This window comes from Trachurus japonicus, chromosome 23, assembly GCF_045865225.1.
Source record: "Trachurus japonicus isolate A0001 chromosome 23, Traja_1.0".
In the NCBI taxonomy this organism is placed as follows: domain Eukaryota; kingdom Metazoa; phylum Chordata; class Actinopteri; order Carangiformes; family Carangidae; genus Trachurus; species Trachurus japonicus.
The window spans coordinates 21,084,962-21,102,765 of record NC_140929.1 but is presented as its reverse complement, the minus strand read 5'-3'; the positions used below and the strand labels follow the sequence as shown (position 1 = coordinate 21,102,765).

The 17,804-nt window shown below is 43.3% G+C and overlaps 1 protein-coding gene across 1 annotated transcript in view; it reads right to left on the bottom strand.

Annotated features, from left to right (window-relative positions):
* The window catches only part of hmga2 (high mobility group AT-hook 2), a 44,713-nt gene extending 28,769 nt beyond the window's left edge, over window positions 1-15,944 (bottom strand). Inside the window, exons 1-3 of the mRNA XM_085769539.1 lie at window positions 15,700-15,944; window positions 14,361-14,447; window positions 6,385-6,435 (exon numbers count right to left, since the gene is read on the bottom strand). Coding sequence (XP_085625665.1) covers window positions 6,385-6,435; window positions 14,361-14,447; window positions 15,700-15,807 — 246 coding nt within the window. The 5' untranslated portion in view covers window positions 15,808-15,944. The remainder of the gene's footprint in view (window positions 1-6,384; window positions 6,436-14,360; window positions 14,448-15,699) is intronic.
* Between the last annotated feature and the right edge of the window lie 1,860 nt (window positions 15,945-17,804).

Here is a 17,804-nt window from a genome sequence, read left to right as displayed (position 1 = left end):
TTAAGGTAAAAATGTAGCATAGTTAAGCTACAAATCCTGCATAGGTCCTCTCTAAAACAGTCAGAGAGAGGCATCAATTAGCATTTAAAACGGAACCTAATAAACAAAAGCATTAGACGTCAAGTGGGTCAAATAATGCTCAGTATTTTATGATAAAGCTAAATTAGGTAACAAAAGACATAAATATACAGAATTTCTAATACAAACAGTGCATCATACGGTCTTAAAGCATATCTGATCGCTCAATAATCAATGAGTGTTGTGGGAACTAATCTAGTTCCTTGTAAAAGAGAACTCCATGTGACACTTATGAAGTGATGCGTGATTGGAAAACAGCAGTTTGCACAGCAAATAAGTCTAAACACTGTATCAGTATCCTCTATAGATGATTGTGTTATGTTGTGATGAACGGCTTATCGCTCACCATCAGGAACATCTACAGTTACAGGGTTGCTCTATGGTGTTTGGCCACAACAAGGAACATTCATGTTTTCACAGACTGTTTGTAGTTTTCTCATCATAAGAATAAACCTCTACTTAGCCGATGGTAAATAATCATTTATCCATTTCTGTTTGCGTGCTATCTGTGACCCTATGGATAATTCCTTTGATGTAGCCAGTCAATGTTCCTATTCAGCATGTCCGTGTGCGATAGGATCTCATAAAACTTTCCCAGGGAAAACTCAACTTTGAGCATCCTCAAACGGCCCCAAGTCTGTCTGAGTTAGCAGAGTCTCTGATAGTGGGAACACTGTAGGCGATCATGGTCACACAACAGCAGCAACACAAAACTGTGGAGGGTCCACCTCGTTGTCAAAGACCCATGAGGTTCTCTTTATCATCATGGTGGATGACAGAGTGCAGGAGATCCAACCAAGGGGATGTGCGATGTTGTCCGCTGTATGATGAGCTTCCAGATACAATATGACTAATAGAGTGAGTTCTTTCTTTAAATACTGTGTGCAGCCTAATGATCTTTTAAGCCATTGGTTAATGAGAACCAGAGGTAGAGCAGAACTTTTAGGAAGTGGAAGAAACACTCCTGCGTTCAAACAAACACAGAGGTGTCACATTGTGAGAAAAAGATCATTAGTATCAACAAGAACAGTTTTCCTGGGCCTGAAATTGTTGTAGGTTTTGCAGTCACAGTACAGATAAATTGGGCGGCACAGTGGTACAGTGGTTAGCGCTAACAAGAGGCTTCTGGTTTGAACCCTGGGGCAAAGTGGAGCTTTTTTGTAAGTTGTCTCTGTGGGTTCTCTCCAGCTTCCTCCAACATTTTAAATACCTGAAGCCTGTAACGTTTTTTTTAACCCATTACCCTTAACACCTTATATTTTCTGTGTTTCTTCCCTTTAAACCTACTACACTTTACGTCAAAACCATGCAACCATCACAAATTCAAACCACAACAACAAACTGAGATTTTCAGCCCTTGTATTAAATGTCCAACTGGAGGAAAAACAACTTCAATTCATGGATCTGTCCACCGCCAACCCAGAAATGTAGCTGGGCAGCCGACTCACAGCTGGCCCTCCTACTACAGCTGGCCGTCCTACTACAGGAGCTCCAACCAGGAGCGCGAACTGAAGCCTCCTTTCACTAGTTGGCATCGTTTACGGTCGTAACTATGACGCTATCTGATCGTCTACGAACCTCCGACTTTCATTCTTGATTAATGAAAACATTCTTGGGAAATGCTTTCGCTTTCGTCCGTCTTGCGCTGGTCCAAGAATTTCAGCATGCACACAGAGGCTCATGGGAAATGTAGTGTGAAAACGCTTCGCTTTCCGAAACTCCTTGTAGTCCCTTTAATAACAAAGGTTTCTCTAATGAGGTGGCAGATCGCTCGAAATTGTTCAAGGGTGCTCAAGTGTTTAGAGCACTAGGCAGTGATCGCCGTTTCAACTCCCAACTGAGATAATTCTTACTGTAGTGTCTCTGCACACTGTCCTACCAAATAAAAGCTTTAAATGCTTTGTATGTGTCAACGATTGTCAATAGGCCTATGTCAGTCCTGTGGAAGCCTGGCAACATGCGCTCACCATCCAGCCTACTCACCTTTAACCAGTACAGATTAAAGATTAGGAGCAATTGACCTGGATTATAGAAAAAACCCTGACGTCTGCAGGTACAACTGTAATGTTTCCCTGCATATGACTTCATTAAGACACAGCAGTATAAAAGTTACATCACAGTCTTCTTTCTTGTTGCCATGCCCACACAAAGGCCTTTCTTTTTGGCAGCCAAATGCTGAGGATGGAAAAAGCTTTACTGTAACAGAGCAGCAAACAGCGACGGAGGAGTTTATCTTGCCTGTGTAGGAACCAAAGCACAGCAGCCATTTGGCAGCGGAAAAGGGAAGCTGTTGTGCACAACTGATGAATGCCATCTATTGGAGGCCACTAGCAGAGGAAGCTGCTCAGCTGGTAAGCATCGCAGCACCTGCACATAGAGGACAGGACCTGCAGCCAAACAGTGGAGGAGCGAGAAGACATACCAATGAGGGACTGACCCTGGCTCAGCCAGGTCTGACTGACACGAGCAGATTCTGGTTTTTTAATAAGCCAAAAACAAAATCACGGAGAGCTACTGACTGACTGCTCATACCTTACCTCACCTCTCAGTCATTCTTATTTAAATGTTATTTTACCGTACACTTTTATTCGAGTGCTGATCCATAAGAAGATATATTTGTATAAGAACCAGAAACCATCTGAGTGTAGTTTTACATCTCCTCTCTCAGGCTTCTCTCTGGAGCTCTAGTAACAACAGGTCAGTGTCAGCCAACCAGAAGAGAGGAGTGCTCAGAGATCTCTTCTTGGCCGACTTGTTTGTAAGGGATCAAATAAAAATCTATTAGATTTCAGGTAAAACACTCAGAGAAACCGAATCCTGCGAGGTGGGACGTGACTGAGAGCGAGGACTTCTATTTTGTGACATCACAAAGTTACGAAAGTCCTGACGGCTGGTTTTAAGGCTCAGTTTCTGAATACAGGCTGTGTGCATTTCTCTGTGGACTGAGGTTTTGACACTTTCAAAGTATCAATGTTGAACCTAGACCTGATTTATAATCACACTATACACATTCACATCTAACTTGATACAGTATGGGACTAGATGGGTGTAGATGTAGGTCAGCCATCTGTCCTGGGACCTCTGTATGATATCACATACTTGTCATTGTACTGTATTTAATCTGAGCCTTGCTGAACTATATGACCACACCAACAAAACCTACGCCCACAGTTTGCCTCATGATAAATAATTCCAAAAGTCACACAGAGTAGCATGTCACTCACTGCTGACAATGCCAGACACCCATTTAAATCCCTCTGATAATAATTCACGTCTGGAACAAAAAACAGGTCTCGACCTGCAACAACAAAATTAACAAAGTGAAAGCTAATGTTGCTTTTGGCAAACACAGGAGCACTGGGTTGCAGCCAAATTAATGTATCATGTTGCTGTAGTGCTTCATTTCTGATACAATATATGAATGAATAAGACAAAGACAAAGAGTTGCACGCATAGCACGCATGCTGGAGTTCACAGTTTCTTGAATTTAAATCCAGGATTAAATACAAATACAGAACTTCAGAAAAGCATCAAGAGCAGCTTATCCACACAAGTGGAGTGACATCCTGGAAAAATACAACAAATACAAATTCTCTGTAAACATTCACCTGGAAATGTCTGTACATGAATGAGCAGAGCTGAAAACCATTGTTCTGAATATGGCTCTTCGGGTTATAAAGAAAAGGTGTAATGTTGCCATGGAAACAAAATAGGTGGTGAAAAAAAAGGATGATTGTAAGGCAAGAGCAAAAGGTCAAAGGTCAGTTTGTCATACTCTGACTGAAAGCGGTATTGAAAGGAACTAAAAGCATCGTTCTTTGACATTCACAGAGAGTTTCTGATTCATGCATCCGTCCACGCTGCGTCGCTCCTGAATCCTTCGATGATGAGCTGCGTTCAAGTCAACAAAAGCCCCAAAGTAGCTAAAGAGCCTAATTATCCCGCTGAAAGGTCACCGGCCTAGTTAAACATTTTCTAATCCGCACACTTGAGATACAGCAGCAGGGAGCAGCAGTAAAGCAGCACCTTTTGATTGTCATGTGGGTGTCGGCGTGCCGTACGCCCTGTAGTGGTGAGAGCTACAGCCTGTGTGTAGTCGTGCCAGAGGCGCTGACATAAAGCAACGGAGGCAGCTGCAGAGGTGTGTATGCATGGAGGTGTGGAGGTGTGTGTGTGTGCACACCGCAGTAAGCCCCAACTGTTTCATCAGTTCAGTCCAAGGGTTCAGAGTTGAGAAATAGATTTGTTGAGGCTGCTGCTCTGACGACGCAGCAGCTGTGAGGCTGCGTCTGATAAGAATCTTTAATATTCCTTTTATTCTAGGACATTGGATCAGTTTTTAACCCATTCCCCACAGACCTTTAAACGTTATTGTCTACATGTCACAGCTCAGATTAAGACCAACGGAGGGGGGGGGGGGGCTGCACTGGGGGAGACTACTTGACATGTCATCACAACATGAGGTCAAAGATAGAAAGGCATTCATGTAACATAATAAACTACTAGAGCTCCTCATATGTGATTGGCTGATGCAGCATCTTGCTCTACACCAGAGGTCTTCAACAGGGGGCCGTGACCCCAGGGGGTCCACGGAGGTGCAACGGGGGGGGGGGGGGTCGCAAAATCTTTGGTTGATTAGACTATTTTCTATAGTTTTTCGTTTCCACATTTATGTTTAAAAAAAAACATCAGTTTGAATAGCTTGTTTGCATGATTACCATGCAATTGACAGATAAGGTCTGTTTATGGCAGTGGGATTGCTGCCCTACTCACTGTACCTGTACACGTTTAAAATAAAAACATGAATATGGACCTGTGTGTTATTTGAATAGCTTAGTATCCAACACACAAACCTGTGTACAGATGGCCCGAGAGAAGGGTTAGCAAAACAGTGGAAAAGTGACCGGACTTACATAGTTCCCCTTTAACACATAAACTGTGTGCAATTTAGTGTTTGTGCTTTTTTTTGTGTTTTGGGGGCCACAAACAAAATCTTGTTTCGGGCCACCAAAATCCTAGGACCGGCCCTGTCTCTGAGCCACCGTACGTTGGCATTTTAAGGATGACTACATTATTTGTTATAATATATACACTCACACTTGTTTAGTCATGCATTTATCCAATCAGCCAATCACATTCCAGCGGTGAAGTGAATAAAACCTTGCAAATACAGGAAGGGAGCTTCAGTTAATGTTCACATCAAACATCAGAGTCAAGAAAAATGCAATCTCAGTAGCATGACTGTTTGTGCCAGAGGTACTTTAAATTTATTACTATACCAATATATATTTTCAAACAGTAATGGGGATTTATATTTGGCTTGGCAGTAGGGGTCACCTGGTTTACCTGCTCTTGTAACTCTCAGAAATGCCCTTTTCATGCTACCGTGGCCTACTGGGAGTTCCTCCAAAGACATTAGAGCAGAAGTGGCGTCCTGGCAGCTGCAGGCCTGCTGTTGAAGAAGGCCGCGCGGGCCGAGGATTCAATGCCCCCGCATGCGAGCAGAGCAGCTAATTTACTTGCTCTCAATTTTTTAAAGCCACCACATGGAGCTAACAAGTCCCAGCATGAGCTTGCACCAGTAAACCAGCAGAGTGTTGACAGTGGAGAATATACTCAATGTGCACAGTTGATTCTTGGAACACACCATTCCTTCCAGGAAAATAAATATAAAACACACACTTTATGACCCTGCAGCTCTGTTCTCGCAGGCTTTCCCCTTCTTTTTTTCCCCCTTCTGGCACATAAAAACGCAGACATGATATATGCGTCTCTCCTCGCCCTTCCTGGTGGCACTTCTAAATGCCAGCTGCTTTTCCCTGCATTATCAATCAGCCCTGTTACTTTGGAGCTGATAAACACTGAGGCGTTCAAGCTGTCGGTGGAATTATTTAAGTATTCCTGCAGTCGGCGTGGAGAGTAAACATTTTCTTTAACTGATAACACAAACATTTTGGCGATCTCCCTGAACACACACACACACACACACCAGCAACAACCAGAACCAGGAAGCTCGGAATGTGCTCGGGCCACATAATGAAAGTCAATATAAAGAAATGTGTTAAAGACCAGGAAATAGACCGTACCTACTCTGTGCAAAGAAAGGCTTTTTAAATGATAAGGAATGTGGTGACTGTGTTCCTTCACTCTTGCAGGCTTTTTCCCATGCACCACAAATAGATTTTTATCAACAGACACAGCTCCTTAGTCACAGCCCCTCTTGTGTTGTGTGTTTGTGTGCGACACGTGCTCCAGTGTGCAGCATGCAAACGCACGCTCGCACCTCCAGAGAACAAACTGACTCACCCATTTCCTGGGTCGTCCTCGGGGTCTTTTCACTCCAGTTGCCTCGGCTTTCTGTGAAGACAAATGAATCAGTCTTTAACCTATGACCTCATGACATTAGTGGCATTATTGTGTTACATACGTCATCGGGTTGGATGAAAAAAGTGAACTGAAACGTTATTTTTGGCAAAATGAGAGCAAGAATGGAACAAAAATACAGTTTTTTAAAAGATTTTTTTATTCTTTATTGGACCTAATTGATCAAATTCTAATAAATTAACTCCAATCGGTCATTTTGAGGTGTTTGTAAAGATCAGGAAAGATGTATTCAACATTTTTCCACCATGTGTAATCTGTGTGTAAGCTTTATTGTGGCCATGATGTTCATATCCATTGTGTTCCACTGACAGATAATTGTGGTTTTATTGCAACCTGCTCATCCTCTCATATCTCTGGTTATTGTCTCTATCAGTCGGAGCAACGGGCCAACTCAGCAGAGTAATTGCAGAGAACTGAGAACACGGTGAGATCACTACAACAAAGTCCAGCAGGTCAAAGAAATGTGAGCGGTCTCACGGATCAGACAGGTTGGACACGCACCAACAGTTTATCCCTGTGCGAGCGCACACACGGCCCCCAAGAAGAAACTGAGACTCTGTAAAACCGCGATGGGGAGCGTTCACCAGCGGCGGTCTGAGCAAAACGTTTGCGGGTCACTTTTGTTTTCTCCTTCAAATAAATTTGACTAAACAGGAGGTCGGTTTCCAACCCCGTGATCGTCTGACTCCTCGTGTTACTGGACGCGTCGGCTCGTCTCTAGCCATGTCACTGTTCCCACAGCTCAGGTATTAGCTCGGCTCGGGTGTAATATTATAGCGGCTGATCAACATTTCAATAAATAAGAATTGTCCATCAAATGCGTATCTATCTGCCTGGTAAAATAGTCCCCAACAACTAAGTGCACTATTTCTGAGTAATGTCTGCCTAAAACTACATCAACCATGTGTTTTATGAAGTTACTGAGCATTTTACGCAAATGTAAATATCAATAGCAGCCAGCATGTATATATTATCCCTCTGCACCATAGAGGTCTATTGTTATAATGTAAAACAGCCTCTCACTGGGGGGGCTTGTTGCTTCATTACCATGAATACTGTGAATTAATCTGCCATCCCCAACAAAATTTCCTGCTTCCTCTTCATTGAGGAATGTTTGCTAAAAAACTACAATGCCCACTGTTCCAGGAAACTACTGAGCCTTTTGTTACAAATGTCATTTTTTTTAAACATATTTCCGTCTTCAGATGGAACCAATGGAGCTCAGTGTCACAGAGAGGGTAGGAGGGTCCATTCATGCTCTGAATAAACAGAATTCAAATGAAATGAGAACACTGAATTCCACTGAAAGGAGGCCCCTGTTTTAATATGTGATTGTTCAACTGCGCCTTTTTTTTTTTTTTCCAACAGCAGTGGCTGAATTGTTTTCCTGCTCCTTATGCAACCTGTAAATGCACTTGTGAGACTGATTCTGCCGTTGCACGCTGAGCTGAATGCTCCATGACTCTCTGTCGTCTTAGAATAAAATTCTACTGTTATGATGCTGGAGGAACTGGACCAAATAGGTTGGCCTATAGATGATAAATTAATGATTTGATAATGATTATAGAATTGATTTAGAGGAAACACAAAGGCAACACCGAGCGCGAACGCAGACGAATCAACAGAGGGCAATGGGAAACTGAGGTGAAACAAATGAGGGACAAACGAGACACAGGTGGGGGAATCGCACACAGGTGAGACACATGAGGTAATCAGAGGAGGGAGAGGACAGGAAGACAAGACAAAGGGAATTTCAAAATAAAACAAGACATAAATAGGGAACAAGGGACAAACCATAACATCTACTTGTGAGATAAAAAGGTTGTGAAACTACTACTGGTCTATCATCCAGCTCACCTTTAAGTCTTTAAATCACAAGCTGTATGTTTTACACTGCTGCAGCCATCTTGGAAAAAGCCATGGAGATACTACTGTTTGCATGTTTGTCTTTGCTTCTGTGCAGTTGCTGCCTTCATATTCCTGTCAGTACACTATTAAAAACAACTTGTAGAAACTTGCAAAGTGGCATAACTGCTGTGTGGCTGCCTAATGCATTTCAAAACAATCTTAGCTGCACCGCCATGCAACAATAGCGTAACACAAACCCTGCCTACATGGCAACCAGTTCCCTTGTAATTCGACCGGATTAGCTTTCTTATTACCATAACAGGACGATTTGACGTTTGTGGGAACTGGTGGAGATCGCAGACGGTCATCCACAATTAACACGATCAGACCGGGGAGTCAATAATTGATCAGATCCAGGCTCTGCGGCTGCTGGCCTGGAGTCAGGTGAAATCTTACTCAATTTGCTGAGCTGCAATGAATTTTGCAGACGATGACCAGCAAAAGGCCCCGTATCAGTGATGTGCTGGTGTTAGGGCATGTGTGCAGCTTTGGTTCAGTTATCAACAGCAGCTCTTTTGTCAGCCTGACACCGAGTACAAGCCACTCAACCCGCCCACACAGCAGCAGGTGGATTTTTGTTTTTCATTATTTTATCTCACAGATAAAAAACATTCAGAGAAAGTGCATAGTGTGTCCACTACAGCCCACAGACCATAAACCCCCTCAGAGCCGTGATTCTGACTGACGTAGGCAAAGTCAGGTGACCTACAGTCCACACTAGGAGGAGGTTGTGTTTGATTTAAGTCGTAGTTAACATTGTTTCCTTTATCTACAGCTATTCCATAACTATGTCCACCTGCAGGGCAACAAAGGTCTTTGACGTTAAAGGGATAGTTCAACATTTTGGCAAATTAGCCCATTGCCATAATCCCTATAGTTTTAGCAGTAGGTTTGTTACCTTTAATTGTCGGTGCAAGCTATTTAGAATGGCGGAGCAGAGCCGTGAGCTGCTCAGAGCTACGCTACGGGGGCTCATGGGATTTCTTGGTTTCCCTCATCAAACTCATCAAATACACAATCCAACAACTCCAAAACGCTCTGGTGGACAAGTTGTGACCTGCACATTCACCACGCTATGAGATAATAACAGAACGTTACCAGACAGAGTTGTTTTCGAGGTAAATTCATGCAAAACCGCTGATGCATGTTCCCGTCTGAGGCAGATTTTTGGCAAGCAGTCTCTGCATTTGCCTCTAAAATAACTCTGTCTCATAACGTTGTGTTATTATCTCATAGCGTGGTGAATGTGCAGGTCACAACTTGTCCACCAGAGCGTTGTGGAGTTGTTGGATTGTGTATTTGATGAGTTTTGATGAGGGAAACCAAGAAATCCCATTAGCCTCCGTAGCGTAGCTCTGAGCAGCTCATGGCTCTGCTCCACCGTTCTAAAAATAGCTTGTACCGACAATTAAAGGTAACGAACCTACTCCTAAAACTATAGGGATTATGGCAGTGGGCCAATTTGCCAAAATGTTGAATTATCCCTTCAAACAAATCTACTTATTCTAATCCAAACCATCATCATGTCCAGTACCTATTTACTATTTTTCTTATTAGCACTATTTGTGCCCTAACAAAACAAAAAATCACCATTACACAACTTTAAACATGTGTTTATTACTATTACCATGACAACAAGGGTCCATTATGCCCTGTTATTGGTGCACGCCTTTAGATAGTATCTCAGGATAGAGACTTTCATCCAAAGGTTGTTTATAGGCATGCACTTACGACATTCGGTTACCTTGACCAGATGCATTGTAACATGCAAACAATGCACATATTGTACGTTTCCTGTATGAGCTGCTTTATACATAAACATAATGAGTTTCTATGTCTACGTCATGGCCTCCAACAACACAGAACAACGTCCTTATAAGCCTCTGCAATAACCTTTAGCATTATGTGCAAAAAAAAACAACAAAATGGTCCAATCATGAGGTCAGGATGTCCCAGTCTTTGCTGTGCATTCACCAGACACTTCCTGCTGGTCATTTCATCTAAAAGAGTAATCTGTTTCTTTCTCATCCAATGAAGGGAAGAACTATCAGGTTGTGTAGCCTAAAGCAGAAGCAGGGACGGTTGGGACCCTCCATAGAGGCATATAGGTACATTAAGCAAATCCTGTGATGTTCATTAGCAGGTCTTTATCATGACACATCACATTTCTGGCTAACCAATCTGTGTACTGTAATCCCAGTTCTCCGTTTGGGATGATGCATTTTTAATGTGGAGATTTAATGGTCTGAAAGACAACACCCTGTTCAATTAATCATCAGAGTGTTTTCTATGTCTGAGCACAGAGACACAGCGTGTCTGTAGAGGCCTCTGGATAACCGGTCATCTGAAGAGGATCCCATAAGTAACCATTTTACAGAAAACTGTAAGAGTAAGAGCCAAGGTGAAACTAAAGAGTAGCAGGATGATCTTTCACTGAACGTTGCTGTTGCTGGTCCTAAAAGAAGGTTTGGAGGAAGCTGCAGCAGCTGTAATAAAGTCCAATATGTCATTTATCACTTTACTTTCTTTCTTTTTTTTCATTTATAAGTAGGCCTATTTTCTTAAAACACCATACGTATATGAATCTTTTCACATGTAAATCACACAACACAGAATTCTGGGATCTCATTTCCCTGTAAACCTGAACTCAGGTTTAGGTAATCTGAGGTTATGTGGCAAACAATCTAATTTTGGCATATGATCTAAAATTCTGATGAATCTAACAGATAGTATTATTTAAAAAAGTGCAATATTTACACATTTAAAAGAAATATATTAAGATATATAAAGATGAAGCAGCAAAAAGGCTATCAATCAAAATCTCCAGGACTTTCAGAATAAAATCCGAGCGGAAACAGGATAAGAAAGTTTTGCCGGACCACCCACGTCCATACATAAAGCCTTATCTCCACAGAGTAAAACCCAGTTGACTGTATTTTGTAGGAAGGTGAGTAATAGTCCAGTCAAGGTGTGCAGTGCCATTGTTTCTCCTCCAAAGCTGCATGTGAGTGATGTGGGAAGGGGAAATGAACTTTTAAAGAGTATATGTTACAGGTGTGGGCTGCGCCTGGGCTCCTTTCATCTGAAAAGACTAATATCCTCAGTGTTTATTATAACACTGTCAGATGAGATTGGACTGGATTATGGCCAGAGCAGAGTGGTTCATATCTCCTCAAAGAAGTGCTGAGAATGTTTACAGTGGTTCCTGGTGGCAAGCGAGCGCTAAGGCCGCTGTCACCGCCAGCCCATCACGGCTACGTCTAATTAATGAACCAGGACACGGGGGACGTGGAACACAGGCGAGAAGAGACGGGTGGGACACCGCTGTGAACTTTGAAAGCTTCTCTCTGGATTACTTTTCCTTCGCCACTTTAACCTTTTTTCATTCATCATCTCTATCTCTCATGCACGCTGTCTCCCTCTCTCTGTGGAAATGTGTACACAAGTGTGCGAGAGTGCTGGTAAGTGATGGCTGTGTGTGTGTCTGTGTGTCTGTTTTGTCTGTTTTCATGTGTGTGTGTTCCTGTTGTTGATGAAGCTTGTTTACCGGGGTGTGTTACTCTTTTTGAGGTATATGCTACTTCATGTAAACATGCAACAGGTGTCAACTTGAGATGTACTTGTTCTGTTACCCATAACACCTTTCTCTGCGCACACTGCTAGAGCTCAATGTTGTTCCTAAAAAGTTACATGAGTTACAGTACCCTACTGATACAAAAACTCCTTTCTATGGAATATAAACATGTATTTATGCGTAACTTTTTGTCTTTTTTAAATCTATCTCAAAGGGATAGTTCAACATTTTGGCAAATTGGCCCATTGCCATAATCCCTCTCGTAACGTTCCGTGCAGGTCACAATTTGTCCACCAGAGCGTTTTGGAGTTGTTGGATTGTGTATTTGATGAGTTTGATGAGGGAAACCAAGAAATCCCATGAGCCTCCGTAGTGTAGCTCTGAGCAGCTCGTGGCTCTGCTCCGCCGTTCTAAAAACAGCTTGCACCGACAATTAAAGTTAGCGAACCTACTCCTAAAACTATAGGGATTATGGCAATGGGCCGATTTGCCAAAATGTTGAACTATCCCTTTAATGTATCAATGTATGTATTGTGTTCGATTCATGAAAAAGGAAAGACGACTATAAGTGGCCGGATGTTTCATGCCGTTCTAGTCTGGGACAGTTTTCAGTACTCTCTATTACACATTACTCAACAATATGCAAAGGTTATATTATATCACATTATCATCATTTGGGAACAATTACACTGGGAGTTGTAATTGTTGCTTTTCACTTTCACTGAAAAAAATGATGTAAATGATGACGATGATGTCATTTTTGCAGTCAGTTTCAATCCGTTTCAAAACAAGCTGCTGTTTTACAGGTGCAGCATATGATGTGTGGCTAAGATACCTCATTTATGGTCTGTTATTTACCTAAAAATAACGTGCAGTTCTTGCACATATTGCACCATATTGTAGGCTACATTTAATAATTTCAACTGATGCCAAAACCCAGACTTATTGGACAAGGATGCTGAACCATTAGCTGGATGACACAGTTCATTATCATCCACCATCAAAACCTTTGATTTACATTTGTTTATGCACAATATTTAAGCTCATGCTCTCTTACAACTATCACTCATGTTAGAATACACATTTAGTAAAATATAAAAGTCCTGTCCAGTAATGGAGCTGCATATCACTATAGCATGTTTCTAGCATGTATAATCCAAGCCTGAGAAACAAAAACACCTGGTAATGTAGTGTTATCTAACAAACACCCACTATTACTGCAACTATATTTAAATCCAGTCGTCTTTAACTCAGCTCTGCTCTGAACCTCACAGAGCTGGACTCTCTACATCGCTCCATTACATTACACAGGTAATCAGTGGAAAACTGGAGGTGTGATTCAGTGTCTGTGTGTGTGAGTGGCTGTGTTTTTGTGGTGTGTGTGTGTGTGTGTGTGTGTGTGTGTGTGTGTGTGTGTGTGTGTGTGTGTGTGTGTGTGTGTGTGTGTGTGTGTGTGTGTGTGTGTGTGTGTGTGTGTGAGGTTACATTGAGGTTAAGGTGAGGTTTGCAGCTCATGCATAGAGCTGAGCAAAAGTGAAAGCAGTGGAGGTTAATGACTCATTCAACCAACATATAACAAACAGTCAGACTGAAACTAGTTCCACTGAAGGAGAGAAAACATGGAGACGGATGAACATGTACATCATGTAGCCTATGTATGGTGGCTTGATGAAAAATTAAAGGCCCAGTATGTAACTTATTTGGCTTTTTATTAGCATATGTCTTTCATAAATACGTATTTCACTGAAGTCTAATCACACCCGCATACAAATGAAAGCTTTCTGGTACCCTAGAATGAGTTGTTACAAGTCGTTACAAATACATAAGTGGGCGACGCACCGAACCGAGGCGGCCATGTTGCATCGCCATTTTTTACGTTGAGTGGCAGCGTGACCGTAGGTAACCACGGAAACTGAGCGGAGCTGTGGGCTCGGCCTGTTAAAACTGTCACCACTGTGTAGTGTGAGGAAGGACGGAGGCACTGATGTTGCATTCAGGTGCAGTCAGGCAGACGGCCGTCGGCAAACCAACCGGATGTCATTTTACTCCACGAGAGAAAGACAGTACGATACAACAATACGACATCACCATGACAACATGTTGTCACCCCTGTATTGTTTTGCCTCGTGCTGGAGGACCACTTGTTTGACATTGACGCTTGTTTATCCTGTTACATGCAGCGTTTGTTGTCTGTCTGACGTCTGCCCCATTTCACGTGAATGCAACATCAAGAATACGTTCAGATATGCAACCGCACCGCTAGATGGGGGAATTCCTACATATTATACCTTTAATGAAAAATTAAGAACAAGGACAGGTAACAGATATCAGCACCTTCAAACATGTGTTGGTTAAATGAGACATTAGCGAAGGTGTGTGTGTGTGTGTGTGTGTGTGTGTGTGTGTGGTTCCTCACCTTCTGCGCTGCCTTGGAGGGGCCCTTGTTCTTACTTCCTTTGGGACGGCCCCTTGGTCGCTTGGGGACAGGCTCTCCACTTGGCTCCTGAAAGAGCAGGGAGGACATGATATGGGTGTCAAGGACAGGAAACAAAGCTTTGAACCCCCACCCCCCCCCACACCCACGCCCCCTCCTTCCTTTGGTCAATGCGCGCTGTCGGGACATAAATCTGTTTATACGGCTTCATCGTGGAGACGCCACTTTGCGCTTGGAAACAAAAAAGGAAGCACACACACAAAACCTACATCATCATCACACTCAAGAGGAAGACTTTGGGCTGAAGGTTAGGTCAAGGTTAGAGCTGGGGTAACGCAACGACATAAAGTGTGGGATTGTATAATGCAACTTTATATGTGAGAATAACCCAAATGCAGCCTGTAGATGTCCCAGCATGCAGCTCATCATCATCATCTTCATCATCATACATTTCAGCTCTGACTCTGCTTTAACATGAAAACAGCTGCAGGCTGCTGCGGCACTCACACACACACACACACACACACACACACACACAGCCACAGTGTCCAGTTTCTGACACCTACAGGGACTCTGCAGCCTGCGGAGTGTCCAGCGACCTGATTTGATTTTTTTTTTTTTTTTACTTCTTTTTTTTTACAGTGTAACTTTTGCAGTGGGAAATGATCAATGTGCTACAAACGCCTTTCACATGAACTCTTTAAAAGCCCCTCAGTTGTCATGGCGTCTCTTGATCCCAACTCAACGGAGGATCTTCAGAATCACATTCAAACCCCCTTCTCCTCCTCCTCCTCCTCCTCCTCCCCACCTCCCCCATACCTTTCCTCTTACTCATGTTGTCAATTGGAGACAGGCGCATTCCTCATTAGTTTGTATAGAAACATATTGAGCTGTGGGAGCAGCAGCAGCAGCAGCAGCAGCACAGTAAAAGTGAGCGGAGAGGAGCTGGAGCACAGTGGAGGTTATGGTGGACTGCACACCCTGCTTTAATGTAAATACGGTGCAGGCTATAACCAGATCAGCTCCATAGGACAACGAGCAAATATGAGTCCTTTGCTTTGCAGAGTTTTTGCAAAAGTAAATGCAATCAGAGTTGCATTCAAGCGCAGTGGGAATTTACAAAAAAAAACCGAGTTAATGCCGAAGTTTAACTTAAAGTTTGGAGAGTTAAAGCTGCAGCACATCCTGCTCCCACACCGTGCACACATACACATACACACACATACACACGCTGTACTTGCAGGATTAAGTCATGAAGTAAGAAATAGTCCACTCTGTCCGCCTGTCAGGACACCGCGACCCCGCAAAACTCGGGACTCACTTTCGGGGGCTTCCTGGGTCTCCCCGGCCTCCTCTTCTGGGGCTCCGCGGCCCCCGCGGGCTCCTGGGAGCCAGAGCTTTCCCCGGCCTCGTCCCCGCGTCCGCTCATGGTTCCCGGCGCTGCAGCTCCTCCGTTCTCCCGGTGCACACAGAAAGACTGGAGAGGAGAAAGGAGGGAGAGGAGGAGGAGGAGGACGACGACGAGAGTTTCAGTGGCACTTTCACAGGTCCGCTGTCTTCTGCTGAGTCTGAGTCCCCCACAGCCACAGGCGGGACGACCGGAGGCTTTGAAGCTGAATGGAGAAGCCAGGGAGCAGCTGGAAGTGTTGGCTCAGTGCGCGTAAGACGGGACACCGGGGACATCGGACTCTGAGACGCCGAGCGGCTTCGACCGAAACTCGGCTACGACGCACCGCGGCACCGGGCAGGAACCATGCAGCAGCAGCAGCAGCAGCGGCGGCGGTGAGGCGTGACAGCTCAGTCCGGATCGTCCGGGAAGTGTGGGCACAACAAGCACATCCACACTCCAGAACCAGGCTCCACTCAGTAAGGATGGAGTTTAAAGAAGAAAAAAAAGAGGAGAAAAAAAAGGAAGAAGAAGAAAAAGGAAAGAAATCACCTCTCTCCTGTGGGTGGATAATACAGGCTGAGGGGGAGGGGGGTCTGGATGGGAGCCAGAGAAAACAGAGAGGAGACGGAGTCCTGGCTGCAGGCCAGAGCTGGCAGGCCCGCATTTATGAATTAAATTCACATTTTCACGCGTTTCAATGGAATCCGGATTCCACAGAGGTGAATTCATTCAGAATTCACCTCTGTGGAATATGAGGCTCCTTGTCCCCGAGTCAGGACCCAGACACAGAATACTCACTGCTGTTTTGGTGTTTTATAACATTTAATCCATTAACAGACTTTTTGATTTGCAATAATGAGTGAATGTTAATTGCACATGAACTGGACCTGCTGGTTGGTGGAAGCACAGAGACCTCCAGGCCGCTGGTTTACAACCTTTTCTAACTCATGACCCACTTGGAAATGTCTAAAACGTTGGCGGCCGACAGCCAACCCCTCACCAGTATGGAGGCCAAATAATGCCACAGAGCTGTTCTCATTGATAAAGACCATCAAACTGTAGCAGGAGGAGCTCAACCTGGCTCTTTACCTGCAAATCCATTTTAATAGAACTATTTTTTATTATCAGCGCTCAGTTGCAAGCTAAACAGTTACCACTGTGGCCTCATTATGTTATTTTTTATGCCAAATGTAGTGAGGCCTTAAATATTACTCACACTTTTTACATAATAATGTTGAATTTGCATAAAATACTGTATTCTACATTATTATCATTTAAAAAAATATTCCTTGAAGGTACATTTTAAACGTGTGATGAAGTTGCAATTAATCATGACTAACTGGACACAAATGTGACTCATCGATTCACAGCCCTAGTTTTACAGATGACTTTGTTTCAAACTATTTAAAAACATCCTATTTCATTTTTGTTCTGTTTTGCAAATGATTCATCGGCCTGTTTTATTACGGCACTGGTTGTAAACCGGTTTCATAACAGAAAACAACAGCCTTACTATCCCTTATGAAACCTTCTACACATAGTACAGTCACATTCAAACCTTATAAGCGAACAGTGAAATTTCATGTTGCAGATGTGGACTTGAAAATAACAATCAAAAGCCTCCAGATGAAAACAGTGCGTTCACATGTAAAGCTGAACTTTTTAATTCTTTTTAACAGAAGTTTCTGCCTCTTTCGTTTTCAGTCTGTGTTTCAAACGACCACATTCCTGTAACATTCCCCTCAGGTTCCTGTCTGTTAATATTTCTTTAACCTTCACCAAATTATTTGCACAGCACCTTTACCACCCTCCTTTCTTGATCATACAGTATAGTCTTCATCCTCCATTGTTCCAAGTCCACAGAATTTTTTATTTTTAAATTCTCATGGACGTTTCCAAACAAACCAAACATGTCAGAATGAATTTTGGGGAAAATGATGCACGAGATGTGGTGACTGCCCCCCCCCCCCCACCTCCACCCTCTCTCTTGATGTAACCGTGCAGGCGTAAAGAAGTGTGGCGCTTTGAAGGACTGC